The sequence below is a fragment of the Sus scrofa genome, chromosome 14, assembly GCF_054392235.1.
Source record: "Sus scrofa isolate SSC_HxYL_T2T_F1_AM1 chromosome 14, Sscrofa_HxYL_maternal_Yorkshire_Landrace_v2.0, whole genome shotgun sequence".
Taxonomy (NCBI): Eukaryota; Metazoa; Chordata; class Mammalia; order Artiodactyla; family Suidae; genus Sus; species Sus scrofa.
Window position 1 is genome coordinate 125,338,936 of NC_139396.1, and position 16,662 is coordinate 125,355,597.

Sequence of the window (16,662 nt, forward strand, 5' to 3'; positions counted from 1 at the left end):
CTCGGTCATAAAAAAAGAACAAAATAATGCCATTTGCAGCAACATGGATGGACCTAGAGATTATCATACTAAGAGAAATAAGTCAGAAAGAGAAAGACAAACACCATGTGATATCACTTACATGTGAGTCTGAAATATGACACCATTGAATTTATTTGCAAAACAGAAATAGACTCATGGATGTAGAGAACAGACTTGTGGTTGCCAAGGGGGAGTGGGATAGCAGATATAAGCTAATACATATAGGATAGATAAGCAACAAGATCTTATTATATAACACAGACAGCAGCAATTAACACAACCTTTTAAATCAACTATGCTTCAATTAAAAAATTATTCTGGTTCATGCTGCTGCACTGGTCCATGCATGACTCTGTTGTTGCTTTATTTGAATAATACGATAGATATGAAATGATATATAGTATAATGTAACATAACATATAGTTCATTTGCACTGCATGCTGTGTAAATATTATATAAATATGTCACAATGTATTTACCAATTCTCTGGGTAATGGATAATTGGATTATTTTCAGATTTTTTTTTCCTGAAACAGCACTTTTGTGAGTATGCTCGTATATGCCTTCTGATACACTGCAGTAAATGATCATCTTTATGAGATAATGCCAAACCGCTTTTTAGTTTTTTGAAGTGTTTGTGGCAGTTTCTATTCCTACCAGCAATACATGAAATATCAAATTGATCCACATCCTCTCTAACGTTATCATACTTTTTAATTCTTGCCAATGAAATGGATATAAGATTGTGTCTTATATTCTTTATTTGCATTTTCTTAATTACTAATGGGACAGAACATCTTTTGATGTGTATATAATGTATGTATTCCCTTTTCTAGAATGGCTGTTAGATTCTTCTGCACATTTTTCTTTTGGATTATTTCTCTTTTTCTCAATGATTTTTAGGAAATATCTCTATAGTCTAACAACTGTATTACTTTATATTACTCATCCTTTGTGTGTGTTTCAGATTTTCCCTCCAATTTGAAACTTGTCTTTTTCCTTAAAGAATCTTTGATAATCAGAAGTTCTTAATGTTAACATAGTCAAAAATATCAATTTTTGGAGTTCCTGTTGTGGCACAGCAGAAGCGAATCTGACTAGAACCCATGAAGATGAGGGTTTGATCCTTGGCCTTGCTCAGTGGGTCGGGGATCCAGCATAGCCGTGAGCTGTGGTGCAGGTCACAGATGCAGCTCAGATCCCAAGTTGCTCTGACTGTGGTGTATGCCAGCAGCTATAGCTCTGATTCAACCCCAGCAGCTGTAGCTCCGATTTGACCCCTAGCAGAACTTACATATACCATGGGTGCAGTCCTAAAATGCAAAAAAAAAAAAAAAAAAAAAAATCAATTTTTTATACTTGTGCTTTTTAGTTTTTCTTAGAGAAAATTTTCTCTGTCCCCAAATCAGGATTCTTCTAATTATTAAGGTATGAGATAGGGATCCAACTTCATTTTTCCCCCCTGTGGTTAACCATATTTTCAAATCCTTTCTTTCTCCCAATGACCTGCCCTATATTTCATGTATTGAACTTTCATGTATGAATGGACGTGATTCTGGGTTCTTTCTTCTGTTCGTCGGTTTATCTAATCCTCTGTTGGTAAGGCAGTTACTCTAACCTCAGCATTTTTGATACCTGATATAGCAAGTTCCCTGTTTTCTTCGGAAATGCTTTAGCTATTCTTTTTTTTTTTTTTTTTTTGCTTTTAAGGACTGCACTGGTGGCATATGGAAGTTCCCAGGCTAGGGGTCAAATCAGAGCTCCAGCTGCTGCTGGCCTCACCACAGCCCACAGCAACACAGGATCTCCGGCCCACTGAGCAAGGTCAGGGATCAAGCCAACATCCTCATGGATACTAGTCAGATTTGTTCCCAATGCCCCACAATGGGAACTCCGCTTTAGCTGTTCTTACCTGTTTGTCTTCCATATAATTTTTTTTTAGCTGCATCTACAGCAGGCAGAAATTCCCATCTCAGGATCGAACCCAAGCCACAGCAATGCCAAATGCTTAACCAGTAGGCCACCAGGGAACTCCTTCCATATGACTTGTAGAATCACTTCACTAAGTTCCAAAATATTGCTGGAATTTTTAGTGATTTGTGTGGAATCTGAAGATCAATTAGGGAAAATTGACTTCTTTATGATGGTCAGCACTTCTAGCCATAAACGTGGTATTGCTTTCTATTTTTCTAGGTCTTAATTTCTTAGCAAAGTTTTAGTATTTTCTCTACAGAAATGTTATAATTTATCAGAACTTAATTTTTCATAGTTTTACAAATTTTTTTGAGTATTATATTTTCCAGTTGCTGGTATTTATAAGTGCAGTTGATGGTTATATATTGAAATTCTTTATCCATCCGTCTTGCTAAACTCTTCTCCTATTTCTAATTATATATTCTTTTGGATTTGTCTGTGTTTATAATCAATATGATCTGAAGATGACACTGTTATTTCTTCCTTTCTAATCTTAGGTCTTTAAAATCTTTTTCCTGTCTTTATGCATGCCAGGACCTCCAGTACAATGTTGAATAAAAGTGCTGATAATAAACCTATTCCCATGTTATTCCAGTCCTTCCACATGAAAGAATTTTTGTAATATTTCTCCATTAATTATGTTGGTTGCTGTAGTTAACTCACTTTGTACCCTTCACATAGAATATAGATTTTGTAAAAAGAAAATTTCACAACATGTAGACAAAATTGTTTTCAGTAAATTACTCATGTGAAGAATTTAAAAGTTTATATTCCTTGACCACAATGGCATAAACTAGAATTAATAATGGAAATTTGAGCATATTGGCCGAAAATTTTTTAAATAGATTCCTTAATTTCTACATTAAAAAATTGAACTTTTATACATTTAGAAAATAGCAAGTATGAGAATACTGCCTCTTAAATTATGAAATAAGGCTAAGCTGTATTCAAAATGAAAGTCAAGCCTTTAATATTTTCACTCTGAAATAAAAGGAGAACTAATTAGCTTCCAGCTTTGGATTGCTCCAGGCCTCAGTGCCCAGAACTCAGTCCTCAGGCTTCTTCTCTGTTTACACTCTCATTAGGGATCTCATTAATCCCACAGTTTTGCTAAACTGTAAACCTTCACATCTCCACTGCACTCATCTGCATTTGGATGTCTTCTAAGCATCTCACCTTTAAAATATGGCCAAAAGAAAACTTTTGGTTCCCCTCCCCCCCCCAAAAGAAAACCTCCTCTAACTGTTCTGGTGTCCTCTATGGCAGTAAATGCCCCCACCATTCACCCAATTAGGCTAAATTATCAAAGTCAACTTTGGCTCAGTAAATCCTGGCATTTCTACCTTTCTCTCAGTAGGTCTTCCAACAGAATATCCTATTAATTCTATACTCAGAATATGTCACAAATAAAACCATTTCTCATCAGTTCCATTACTTTCACTCTGGCCTAAGCCACCATCATCTCTCACCAGTCCTAATGCCTTATCAGATATTGATAGATATTATTAAACTAAACAGGTCAGTAGAATCTAATGCATAGCCCAGTAGAAGGTCCCAGTGTATAAAAGAACTTAATATAAGATAAAAGTGTCAAAAAAAAACAATGTGCAATGACATGCTTTCATAAACAGTATTCTGAAATGAGCCATTTAGGAAAGAATATATATATGTATATCTATATATATATATATAGATATCTTTTTTTAAAAATCTTTTTAGGGCCACATTCATGGCATATGGAGGTTCCCAGGCTAGGGGTAGAATTGGACCTGTAGCTGCCAGCCTGTGCCACAGCCACAGTAATAGCTGTGTCTGCAACCTACACCACAGCTCATGGCAACGCCAGATCCTTAGCCCACTGAGCAAGGCCAGCAATCAAATCCGCATCCTCATGGGTACTAGCTGAGTTTGTTTCCACTGAGCCATAGAGGGAAATCCTATTTTATATTTTATGCTACATTACCTCTTATATAATAAAACACAGAAATAATGATAGCTAACACTTACTGAACAGTTACTACAATGAAGAAAACAAATTAGAAGAGATACATGGTCATCTGATCTCTAGAGAGGAAAGGCTTACAAACCATAAAAAAATACTAAAGGAAGAAATAGGTTGATAAAATTAACCAATACGAGTATCAGTTAAATATTTTTCTGTTTTCAGAAATAAAAGTCAAACAGATTTTGTGAAAGTAGCATCAGGAACAGCCTTTTTAATCTTGCCTGAATTCCCCAGGAAAACACTACCTGTATAGCAAAATTCAACATCATGGATACCATTTACCACAGAATTATCTCATAACATGTTCCGGTAAACCCACCAAAATAGCAGAACAAATCACCAAAACCAGATTTCCATGGTATAAGCAGGAAGAAGCATCCGGGCTGTTTAGTGGACCTGAGAACAGGAGAGCTTCAGAATGAGCAACAGTTATTCATTTGAGAACCAGAGCTGAAACAGGAAGGGATTTTGCCAAGAGCAGGTGAATGCAGAGGGCCCATACTGAGATCTGAAAGGACTAGGTAACCCCTGTGAATTCTCCAAAGTAGGGTTCCTTTCAAGGCAAAGGCGTAGGGGACGGCATTCTCAGATGAGGATCAAATCCGAGCAACACCGGGACAGTAGAGATTAAGGACAGAGAGCACCTAAATAAAAGCAGAAGGGGAAACAGGGCCTGGAAATTCCAGAAAACAAGCCAAGAGTGTATTTGAGTTCTGCATATAAACAACAAAGGGAGCTACACCTCCTTCTAAAAGTTTGGGAAAATTAATTTCAAATCACATTGGCTACAGAGAAGTAAGGTCAAATGCTATAATTTTTAATTACAAAATTTTTATTGTAGTAAAAAGAATAAGAAACAGAATAACAGCCACTTGAACAATGATGGCCCCTCAGAAACACGTCCACCAAAAAATAGATAAAATACTATTTCAAGTAAATTCATTAAGAAAATTAGACATTTGAAAGAACACCATAAATCAGAATTGCAAAAATTGGAAAATGAGGTGACAATAAAGGAAAGAATTAGAGTTTTTTTAAACATTTTACAAATAAACTAGAAGGAACACAAAAGCTAACAAACATCCACAGGTAATGCCTTAAGAGAACTAGAAGATGAGAAGTGAGAAGAAGGAAATATATAAAGTTTATAAAAATGAAAAATAAAAAGAAATTGAGAGAAATTAACTGAAATTGGAATGGAGAATGGAGGGGCTGGTGACACTCCATTCCTTGACTGGTAGTGGTTTCAGAGGTGTTTGCCTGATAGTAATTCATTAGGCCAACATTTGTGAGATTTTTCTGTATTTATTTTATTTTACAATTGTAAGGTTATGAAACGCAACAAAAAGGCAAACAATGAACTGGTGGACATTTGAGGAAAAAAAAGGAAAAGTACATAACATGTTCATGCACATGATAATAAAATGCTAAAATTCCAGTAAAGAATCCGTGTTTGGTTGAATCTGCAAATGCTGAACTCTGAAATGTGGAGAGCCAACTGTGAGGTTACACGCAGATTTTCCAGTGCACTGAAGGTTGGTGCCCAAACTCTCATATTGTTCAAGGGTCCCCTGTATTTAGAAAGCTGTATAGCACAGGGAACAATATCTAGTCCCTTGGGATGGAAAAGGATGGAGGATAATGTCAAAAAAAGATTGTGTACATATGTGTGTGTGTGACTGGGTCACTTTGCTGTGCAGTAGAAAACTGACAGAACACAGTAAACCAACTATAGTGGAAAAAATAAAAACAATTAAATTTTTTTAAAAAGGTAAAAAAAAAAAAAGCTAATAAATTAGCACTAAAAAATCTAGTCTCACTGAAATAATTCCTGCAAGACAACTTATTGGAGAAGAGGGTGGGGAAGAAAGGCACTATATGTTGCATTTATAGATGGCTTCTCATGTCAGATACAGCCTGATTTATCTCTTGTGGGTGAAGTTGGGTAGGGTGGCAATAGAGCCAGTAAGTGCCCTTCACTATGGTAGGTTTTTCTGTAAAGGTGAATCCAATACAAAATAATCCATTTGTTTTCTGTTCATACTGATCTAGCTTGGCATTTTATAACTTGGAAAAATTTATGATTAATTACCTTGAATGCTTTTTTATCCTTCACAGTGAGAGATCTGCCACCTATTTGCCTTGATGTTAGACAGAAGCAGCGCGTCTCTGTAGATGCATTGTCATCTGAAATGAAGGCGCCAGTTCTTCCAGAACCTGTCCCTCCAGTTCAGCCTAAAACTATGAAAGACTTTCAGTAAGTGTCAATTCACTGTTCTCATCTGCATGTCAGTACTTCGCATAATTTTTTATGTGAGAAATTAATTGAACTTGTGATTCATTATAAGGTATTAGCTAAGAGTGAAGACTCCAAACACTAGGTGTCTCAAGTTGAAGGTGAAAACAAACATATATAACAAGTAAGGGGTAGATAATATAGCAAAAGAAACACTAAATAAGAGAAAATGACTCAAAACAAGCAAGAGGAGATCAAGGTGGTAATAAAATAGTGGAATGTTTCCTTTTTAAAAAATAAGATTTCATCTACTATATGACACATAAACCATAAAAACTTTGTTATTAATAAAAAATCCAAATGGATACTTGAAGGACTAAGAATAAGAAAGTAGGGACAGAATGTAAACAAAATTTTTTAAGAAATTCGGCTATAAATTGAAGGAAAGAAACAATGATGATTGTAAGGAGCATGTCGAAATGAACTTTTTAAAAAGCAGATAAATTGGAAAGTTGGAAGTGGATTAACATCTTAATCCAATTAAGAATTACAAATTCATAAACTACATTTACATTAACTGGAGCATATTTCTTTATCCAGCTTCATTATTTCAAGTTCCATGTTTGGTGACATTTGTTTGTAAAAAATTAATGCTATTTTATCTGAATGATATTTTTATCTATTATGGCTAATAAATGTTTCTATTTTAGGGAAGATGTAGAAAAATCTAAGTCATCAGGAGACTGGAAAACAGTACATGATTTTTATCTCACGACATTTGATTCTTTCCCAGAACTAAATGCTGCATTTAAGGTAATCATACCTAAAGCACATTTTTCACTTTTAGTTTTAAATTTTCCAAAAAAAAGATACTGTAAATTGACCTCTTTTTCTACCCAATATTGGCCTAAGCAACTGTTTAAGCAAACATAAATATGTATTAGTTCTGAAATTATATATATATCACAAATGTTACTTATGTGATAATCTTGGGTTTTTTTGTTTTATTTTTTGGGTTTGTTTTTTTTTGTTTTGTTTTTGTTTTTTTTGGGTTTTTTTTTTTGCCTTTTAGGGCTGTATTGATGGCATGTGGAGGTTCCCAGACTAGGGGTCTAATCGGAACTACAGCTGCCAGCCTATGCCACAGCAGATCCGAGCCACATCTGTGATCTACACCACAGCTCATGGCAACACCAGATCCTTAACCCACTGAGCGAGGCCAGGGATCGAAGCCACAACCTTATGATTCCTAGTCAGATTCATTTCTGCTGAGCCATGACGGGAACTCTTTTTTTTTTAATATGTTTTCTTTTTATTTATACTAATGTTTGACCCCATTCTTTCAGTTTTAAAAAAGAAAATTATTAATCTTTATATTTTTATTTTTAGCAATTTTACCAAGACAGTTCTTTTTTAATCATCATATTGAAAAATATTAGAAATTACGAAGGAGTATTTATGGTTCAGATATTTCTTAGACTAGTTGTTGTGTTATATATAGTTAATTCTTTAATTGGATTTGCAGAAAGATGCCTCTGCCTCATTTAATACTCTTGAAGACTCTGGGATTAATGCTAAATTTGTGAATGCTGTATATGATGCCTTACTTAATACTGTAAGTATTATTTATGAACACATGCAGATAGTACAATTCTTTGACTTGTCTGTATTCGAAAAGCAGCTACACAATTATTGTAAAACTCATCTTGTAACATATTTACCTGAGAAACTTTAATATAATTTTATGGTAAATTTAGTTGGAATTCTCAGGAAGTTAGAGTATTTTATTCTTATATTTTTTATAATTTATTCTACATTATTTCCTATATAGAATTCAGCAGAAAATACTTCTATAGTCAGTCCCTGTTTAGAAAGGCTTGCTAAAATAAAAATCGTGCTTCACCGACTCACTGAAAGGAGCTAAGAGATTTGGTTGTTTTGGAATTGTGCTGAATCTGTAGATCACTGATGCTCAAATTTTAGCATCTATCAGAATCACAGAAAAGCCTTCTTAATATACAGTTTCAGATTTAGTAAGTCTAGTACAGAGCCCAAGAATTTGTGTTTCTGCAAGTTCTAGGCTATGTTGATCCTCCATATCTGGGGACCATGGTCTGAGGACCTCACTGCTATGATCACCTTGTGAAGAACACCACCCTTCTACAACTTTTCAATACATAAGCATCGTATTTCCCTTTAAGATGAATTACTTAAATCTTCTTTAGTTTCCCTTGGTAATGTTTTGTAGTGTTCTGGGTAAAGGTCTTAACACATTTCTTATTATATTTATCTCTAGGAACTTGATTTTTTTTTTTTTTTTTTTTTTTTTGCTTTTGCTTTTTAGGGCCGCACTTGCGGCCTGTGGAGGTTACCAGGCTAGGGGTCGAATTGGAGCTACAGTTGCTGGCCTACACCACAGCCACAGCAATGCATCTGTGACCTACTATGGTAACGCTGGATCCTTAACCCACTGAGTGAGGCCAGGGATCGAACCCACAACCTCATTGTTTCTAGTCGGATTCATTTTTTCTGTGCCGTGACAGGAATTCCTAGGAACTTGATTTTTTTAACGCTGTCATAATTTTATTTTCTATATTGTTCCTAGTAAATGGAAATATTTTTATATGTTTATCTTTATTTAGTTACCTTGCTAAATTCACTCATTATATTTATATATCAGTATATTTATTTGGATTTTCCATATACCCATGTCATTTGTGAAAAATGAGTGTTTTGTCTCTTTTCAGTCTTTATATCTTGTATGGATGGATGGATGATTAGAGATACATATTTGCCTTATTACACTTGCTAGAACCTCTTGTATAGTTTCAAATAGAAGAAGTAATAGCAAATGTCTTTTATTATTCCTAATTCTAGTACTTCATTATTAAATTCATGAAAGGGTACTTACTAACATTTATCATCAGAGAAATGGAAAACCACTTAAGAAAATTGCTTGGTATTATTCACTGGCACTAAGCATATGCATATACCATGACTCCAAAGTTCCACTCTTAGGTACACGTCTCTAATTTCTCTTGACTTGGAATGATGTTAATGTTCTATATAAAACTAAAAAAATTAAATCCACAACATGAAGAAAACTCTTTAAAATGGAATGCAAACACACACACAGAGAATAAATTACATTTCAAATGAATATGATAACCATACTGGGGAAAAAAAAAACTAAGCAACATAACTGCTATACATAGTACTTTATCTTCAATTGAAAATTTTGAAAAAAACTATAACTCTTTAACTTTTTATAGTTTTTTTTCCCCAGTGATATGGGTTAACAATTTTTAAACTGTCTTCTATGCATTACTGACTTAAATATTGATGATGTTAGAAATCATGTTTCTCACTTTTGGAGAAGAGAAATACAACTATGTGATGGGAGAAGGCTTAAAATAACTTTGGTCTTGAGGCATCGTAATAAGCCTAGAGATTTTAACAGATGTATGATATATCTGTAGGGGCATGTTTTTATTTATTTCCTAACCCTGTCCACCGAAAGGGCCTAAAAGTAATAGTTCCCCAGTAGCTATACATGATTTCTAAATAATATTTTTCATTAAAAGGAATCAGAACTCCCTAGAGAAATGGCTATTTCCAGGACTGAGGTAGGGAAAATACAAGAGGAATCTGGAATATCTAGTTTTTCACCATTAAGAATGATGTGTAGTTTTTTTAGTAGATGTCTTTTTATCAAGTTGAGGAAACTGCCCTTTATTCCTAGTTTGCTGAGAGTTTTTGTTTGTTTGCTTCATTTAGTTTTTAATATCATGAAGGGTATTGGATTTTCTCAAATGCTTCATCATCTGTTGTTATGATATGATTTTTCTTTTTTTTCTTTTTTCTTTTTGGTCTTTTTAGGGCCACACCTGTGGCAAATGGAAGTTCCCAGGCTAGGGGTCAAATCAGAGCCTCAGCTGCCAGCCTACACCATAGCCACAGCAATGTATCCGTGACCCACGTTGCATCCTGTGGCAACGCTGGATCCTTAACCCACTGAGCGAGGCCAGGGATCGAACCTGCATCCTTAGGGATACTAATTGGGTTCTTAACCCACTGAGCCACAATGGGAAGTCCGATTTTTCTTTTTTAGCCTGTTAATGTGATAAATTACATTAACTGATTTTCAAATGTTGAACTAGACTTGCATTTCTGGAATAAATCCCACTTGGTCATAGTGCATAATTCTTTTTATACATAGTTGGATTTCATTTTGCTAATATTTTGTTGAGGATTTTTATATCTATGTTCAGGAGGGAAGCTAATCTGCAGTTTTGTTTTGTTTTAATATCTTTGGTTTTAAGATGATGACAGCCTTATAGAATGGGTTAGGAAATATTCTCTCTGCTTCTGTTTTTTGGAAGAAACTATAAGGAATTGATATCCTTGCTTCAATTTTCAGAATTCACCGGTAAAATCATCTGGTCTTGGTACTTTCTGTTTTGGAAGGTTATTAATTATTGATTCATTTTCTTTAATAGATATAGACCTATTAATAGTTTATCTGTTTCTCCTTGTGCAAGTTTTGTGAGATTGTATCTTTCAAAGAATTGGTCCATTTTGGAGTTCCCATTGTGGCTCAGTGGTTAACAAATCTGACTAGGAACCATGAGGTTGCGGGTTTGATCCCTGGCCTTGCTCAGTGGGTTGGGGATCCGGCGTTGCTGTGAGCTGTGGTGTAGGTTGCAGATGCGGCTCGGATCCCGCGTTGCTGTGGTTCTCGTGTAGGCCGGCAGCTACAGCTCCGATTCGACCTCTAGCCTGGGAACCTCCATATGTATGTTGTGGGAGCGGCCCCAGAAAAGGCAAAAAGACAAAAAAAAAAAAAAGAATTGGTCCATTTTATCTAGGTTATCATATTTGTGGGCATAGGGTTGTTTATAATAGATAGTCCTTTATTATTCTTTTAATATCTATGGAATCAGTAGTAAAGATCCCTCTTTCATTTCTTTTTTTAAATAATGATTTTTATTTTTCCCATTATAGCTGGTTTATAGTGTTCTGTCAATTTTCTCCTGTACGATTAGTAATTAGTGTCTTCTCTCTTCCTTTCTTGGTTAGCCTGGCTAGAAGTTTATCAGTCTTATTGATCTTTTCCAAAAAACAGCATTTGGTTTCATTGTTTTTTCTTTATTAATCACTTTTATTGATTTCTGCTCTAATTTTCCTCATGTGTTTCCTTCTCTTTGATTTGCTGATTTCATTTCCTCAGGTGAAGGCTTAAACTATTGATTTTAGGTCTCTTTTTTCTAACATATTAATGTATGCTATACATTTCCCTCTAAGCACTGCTTTTGCTGTGTTCCACAAATTTGATTCAGTTATATTTTTACTTTCTTATAAAACCAAATGTAGACTTACAATATTATCCAACAGTTGTATAGGTATCCTAGGTATCCTACCCAAATGATCTGAAAACTTATATTCACCCAGAAGCTTAAACATGAATGTTTGTTGCAGCCTTATTCATAATTGCCAAAAATTGAAAGCAACACAGATGTCCTTCAATAGATGAATGGATAAACAAACTGTATGTCCATACAATGAAATATGACTCAGCAGTAAGAAGAAATGAGCTGTCAGGCCATGAAAAGACATGGAGGAACCTTCAGTGCATATTGCTAAGTGAAAGAAGTTATGATTTATATCATATTGTATTCTGGAAAAGGCAGAGCTGTAGAGGCAGTAAAAAGATGTGGGACTAAGGAGCAAGGGGAGGATGAAAAGGTGGAGCATGGGATTTTTAGGGCAATGGAATTATTCTGTATGATATCCTAATGGTGAATACATGTCATTATACATTTACTAAAACCCATACAGTGTATAACAGAGTGAACCCTACTGTAAACTGTGGACTCAGGTAATAATAATGTTATACAATATTGGTTCAGTTGTGACAAACATATGACACTGATGCAATTTTTTAATAATAAGGGAAATTGTGTGTGAGGATGAGGGAATGACATATTTGAAACTTTGTGCTTCACAATTTTTCTATAAGTCTTAAGACTGCACTAAAAAAATAAATAAATAGTGGAGGCATGACCTAAGAGCCAGGTTGAAGACCCAATTACCAAATCTTAGACAAAGTGACATTAAAATAAAAATGACAATAATGTATTATAACCCACTGAATATAATAAGAATCTGTGAGTCTACTGACAGTAAATAAATAAGTAGATGATAGATAAACATACAGATACATTTAAGAGAAAGAAAAGGACAATTTAATAGTAGAATGTGAAGTAATTAGTGTAGAAGGAATGATAAATATAAAAGTTACTATTTGTAACCGCCATAGTAATAATTAAGTCATTGTCTTAACCAGTTACCTGAATCACCAAACTGACATCAAGTGCTTCTTAATGTAATACACTGAGAAGGATGTATCATGTATAAGTAAAATGCATAGCTTGAATTTAATCATGAGAAAATACAGAAAAATCTAACCTAAATTAAGGGTATTTTGCGAAACAAATGGCCTCAACTCTTCAAAAATGTCAGTTTCAGCAAAGATTTTTTTAAAAAGGATGAAGGGCAGTTTTAGATACTAAAGACTAGAGATATGAAAGCTGAATGCTATGCACCCTTCTGGATTAGATCCTGGTCAGGGAAAAATTCTATCAATTTTATTGAGACAGTTGTCTCCATTTGCATAAAGTCTGGAGGTTATATAATAGTATTGTATCAGTGTTAAATTTCCTGATTTGGTTCATTGTACTATGGTTATATAAGTAAAGATACCTGTTCTTAAGAGCCACACATTGAAGTATTTAGGCATAAGTGTTTGGAAAAATTGTCTGGAACTTATTCTCAGTGACTTAGACAATAATAATTTATATAGTTAGAATGAATGATAATATAGATGTATAAAACATGAGTAATTGGCAAATCTGAGTAAAGGGTACACAAGAGTTCTTTGTACTCTACTGGCAACATTGCTGTAACTTTAAATTTATTCAAAGTTTTTAAAAAATCAATTTAAACTGGGGAGAGGAGCAGTAAGCAATCTCTGTACTGGTGTCACACTGAAACTTGGAGCCTACGCTTTGTCTCATGAGTAAGTTGAAGTTGTTAAATAAGTGACCCAGGGTAAACCAGAGATGAAAGGATGCTAAAGTCCCATGGTTGAAGAGTGTCCATTCCCCAGTGTTTTTATCATCTTGTCCTCCTCCTAGAAGAATTAAAATCCTTACTTTCAAGCCCTAGGACTTCCAAAGAATATAATAAACTAAATATGATCAGTAATCACTGATCATAAAAATTAACTATGAATGAAAGTCAGAAAAAATACCATAGAACCCCTAAGGGAGCTCCTGTTGTGACTCAGCAGGATAAGAACTCAGTATCCATGAGGATGCAGATTTGATCCCTGACCTCACTCAGTGAGGTAAGGATTCAGTGTTGCCATAGGCTGTGGCATATATCATGGATGTGGCTTGGATCTGGTGTTGTGGCTGTGGCATAGGCTACAGCTCTAATTTGACCCCTCGCCTGGGAACTTCCATATGCTACAAGTGCAGCCCTAAAAAGATGAGGGGGGAAAAAAACAGATCCCCTAGGAATTCAGCTCTTTAGATTATCAACAATGAGACTATCTAAAATAATGAGATTTGACATCAAATAGAATTTTTAGAAGTAGAAAAATCAGTAAGTAAATGGATTAAACAGCAGATAAGAGACAGCTGAGAAAAGAATTAGCAAACTAGAAGATAAAGGTGGAGAAGAAATTCCTTAGAGTAGACACAGGGGAAAAGAGATAGAAATTCCTTAGAGTAGACACAGGGGAAAAGAGATAAGTATACAAAAAGTAAGGATACAGAGGTAGAATGAGAACATCTAGGATACATTTTATTTGGAGTCTCAGATGTAGAGAATAGAAAGAATAGAGATACATTTAATGGTTGAGGTTGCTAAGACATGAATCTTCAAATAACATAGGAAGCACTATATACTAAGCAAGATAAAAGAAATGTAAACCTAGACCCGTTATAGTGAAACTGCAAAATGTATAATAAAGAGATGATCTTATAAATAACTAAAGACAGGTCATCCACAAAGTCAAAACTGAAATTGACTGTCAGCAGACATCTTCACAGCAATAGTGAGAGCCAAAAAACATGGAGTAATATTTTCAGAACGCTGAAAGAAAATAGTAAAAACATTGACATAGCCAGAGAAAGTATTGAGAATGAGACTAATGTAAAGAAAATGCCTATAGTAAATAAAAACTGACTTTACCACCAACAGACATATTCTTAAAGAAACTTCTAAAAGATATACTTCAGAGAGAAGGAAAATGATTTCAGAAGTAAGATCTGAGATGTAAGAAAGAATGATGGAGAAGAAATAGGTAAATATTTATATGGGAATCTAAATAAACACTGCATAAAATTAGTATCTCAAGTGTAATTTTACAAAGTCAAAAGACTGGAGAATAATAATGTGTAAACAGGGGAAGATTTTGGAGTTAAATATATTTGAAGATGGTCTGAAAAGAGATGAGGATAATAACTTTAGACTTGTTAACTATGGATGATAGTGTTTTAAAATAACCTCTAAAATAATAAAATTTGGCAATGCTCCTAATAGGAAAATGAGGGAGTGAGGAAAGAAAACAAGCTAAAAAGTAGAGAAATGAAATGTGATCAGTTTTTTAAAAGGCATGAAAAACAAGTGTAAAAAGTGTGTTAAGATAGAAAACAAAAGGTAAAATTGTAGAAACAATTCAGAAATATCAGTGATCATAGCAAATGTAAATGTGTTAATTTAAGCTCACTGATTAAAAGACAGGGACTGTCACTTTGGATTTTTAAAAATTCACCTTTTTTTTTTGCTAATTACAAAAGACATCTAAAATATGAATATGAAAAGCTGGGAATAAAGATAGGGAGGAAGATATACTATAACACATACTAACCAAAAGAAAGTTTAAGTAGCTGTTGCTCATTTCAGAAAGACAGTTAGACCTTAGAAAAATAAATACTGTTACAGCTGATCAGATAAAGAAGAAGTCATTAGAGTTGGGAAGATTGTACCAGAAAAGGCTGATTTTTAATTGCACCTTGGAAGGATAGATTTCAAGTAATTACAAGAGTCGAGCACTCAGCACATATGTATCAAGCGTCCTGGTATTAAAGATATAATGGTTTTTGTTTTTGTTTTTTTCTTTTTGCTGTTGCATCTGCAGCATATGGAAGTTCCCAGTCTAGGGACTGAATTGGAGCTGCAGCTGCCAGCCTACACCACAGCCACAGCAACACCAAATCTGAGCTGCATCTGTGACCTCTGCCACAGCCCATGTGGCAACACTGGATCCTTAATCCAGTGAGTGAGGCCAGGGATGGAACCCACATCCTTATGGAGACTATGTCAGGTTCTTAACCCACTGAGCCAAAATGGGAACTCTTAAGGATATAATGTTAAACAAAATGCGTATAATATAAATCTCAAAAGAGTCTACATTCATTCTAATTTCTAATGACAGAGGTGGGTAGATAGTAAATATAAAAACAAATAGGAAGGGAGAAAATTTCAGTACTCATAACTGCTCTAAGAAGACAGGGTAATATGTTAAGGAGTGACCAGGGGTTGCTTTATCTACAAAGCTCATGGAAGGCCTCTGTAAAGTGACATTTGAGATCTTAAGGATGAAAAGGAGTAAAACTATCAGGAGACCTGTGAGAGAAGAACATTAACATAATTTACAGCTAATACAAAGGCCCTGGGAAAGAAACACAGTAGGCAAATTCAGAAATAAGGCTCTTGTGACTAAAGCTTGGTGATTTGGGGAGAAAGAAGGGCCTAGGTTAGAGAGCTGCCCAGGGATCAGACTCTATATGGCCATGTGAGTTTGAATTTTATTGTAACAGGAAGTTATTGAAAGCTTTTAAGCTGAGAACAAAGGGATGCCATGACATGATTTACAGTTTAGAAAGATCTCTCTGGATACTACATGGAGAATGGTCTGTAGTGGGCAAGAGAAAGGAGTTGGGGAGGCATTGCAGAAACCTAAGCAAAGATCAATGATTGGACTAGGATTTTAGCAGCAGAAATTGTGAGAAATGTTCAGACTCTGAGATGCTATAAAACAATTGAACATAATTCGGTAGATTGGATGTGGGGCTTGAAAGAAGAAGGAAACTAAGTGGATGGTTTGCTTAGATGATTAGGGCTGAGGCATGGGGCGGGGAGCACTTCAAGGAGGGAATAATTAACCTTGTCAGATGCTTCTAAGAGATTTACTAAGATTTAGACAGAAAACCATTGTCTTTGATAAGGTAAATAATTGATGACTGACTTTAATAAGTGCCATTTCCCTGGAGTTGTGGAAGCGTAGCCTACTTGAAAATGGGTTGAAGAGACCATGAGAGGAGAGGCAGTAGGTATAGTGAATACAGACAACTCT

At 34.8% G+C, this 16,662-nt stretch overlaps 1 protein-coding gene across 2 annotated transcripts in view; it reads left to right on the forward strand.

The window, feature by feature from the left end:
- HECTD2 (HECT domain E3 ubiquitin protein ligase 2) overlaps positions 1-16,662 on the forward strand; it is an 86,392-nt gene that overhangs the window by 38,703 nt on the left and 31,027 nt on the right. For both annotated transcript variants that reach the window (XR_014826613.1, XM_003483528.5), the window contains exons 3-5: positions 6,119-6,257; positions 6,947-7,049; positions 7,762-7,851. Coding sequence is in view for 1 of the 2 variants with exons in the window: in XM_003483528.5 (XP_003483576.1) it covers positions 6,119-6,257; positions 6,947-7,049; positions 7,762-7,851 (332 nt within the window). In the remaining variant the exon portion in view is untranslated. The remainder of the gene's footprint in view (positions 1-6,118; positions 6,258-6,946; positions 7,050-7,761; positions 7,852-16,662) is intronic.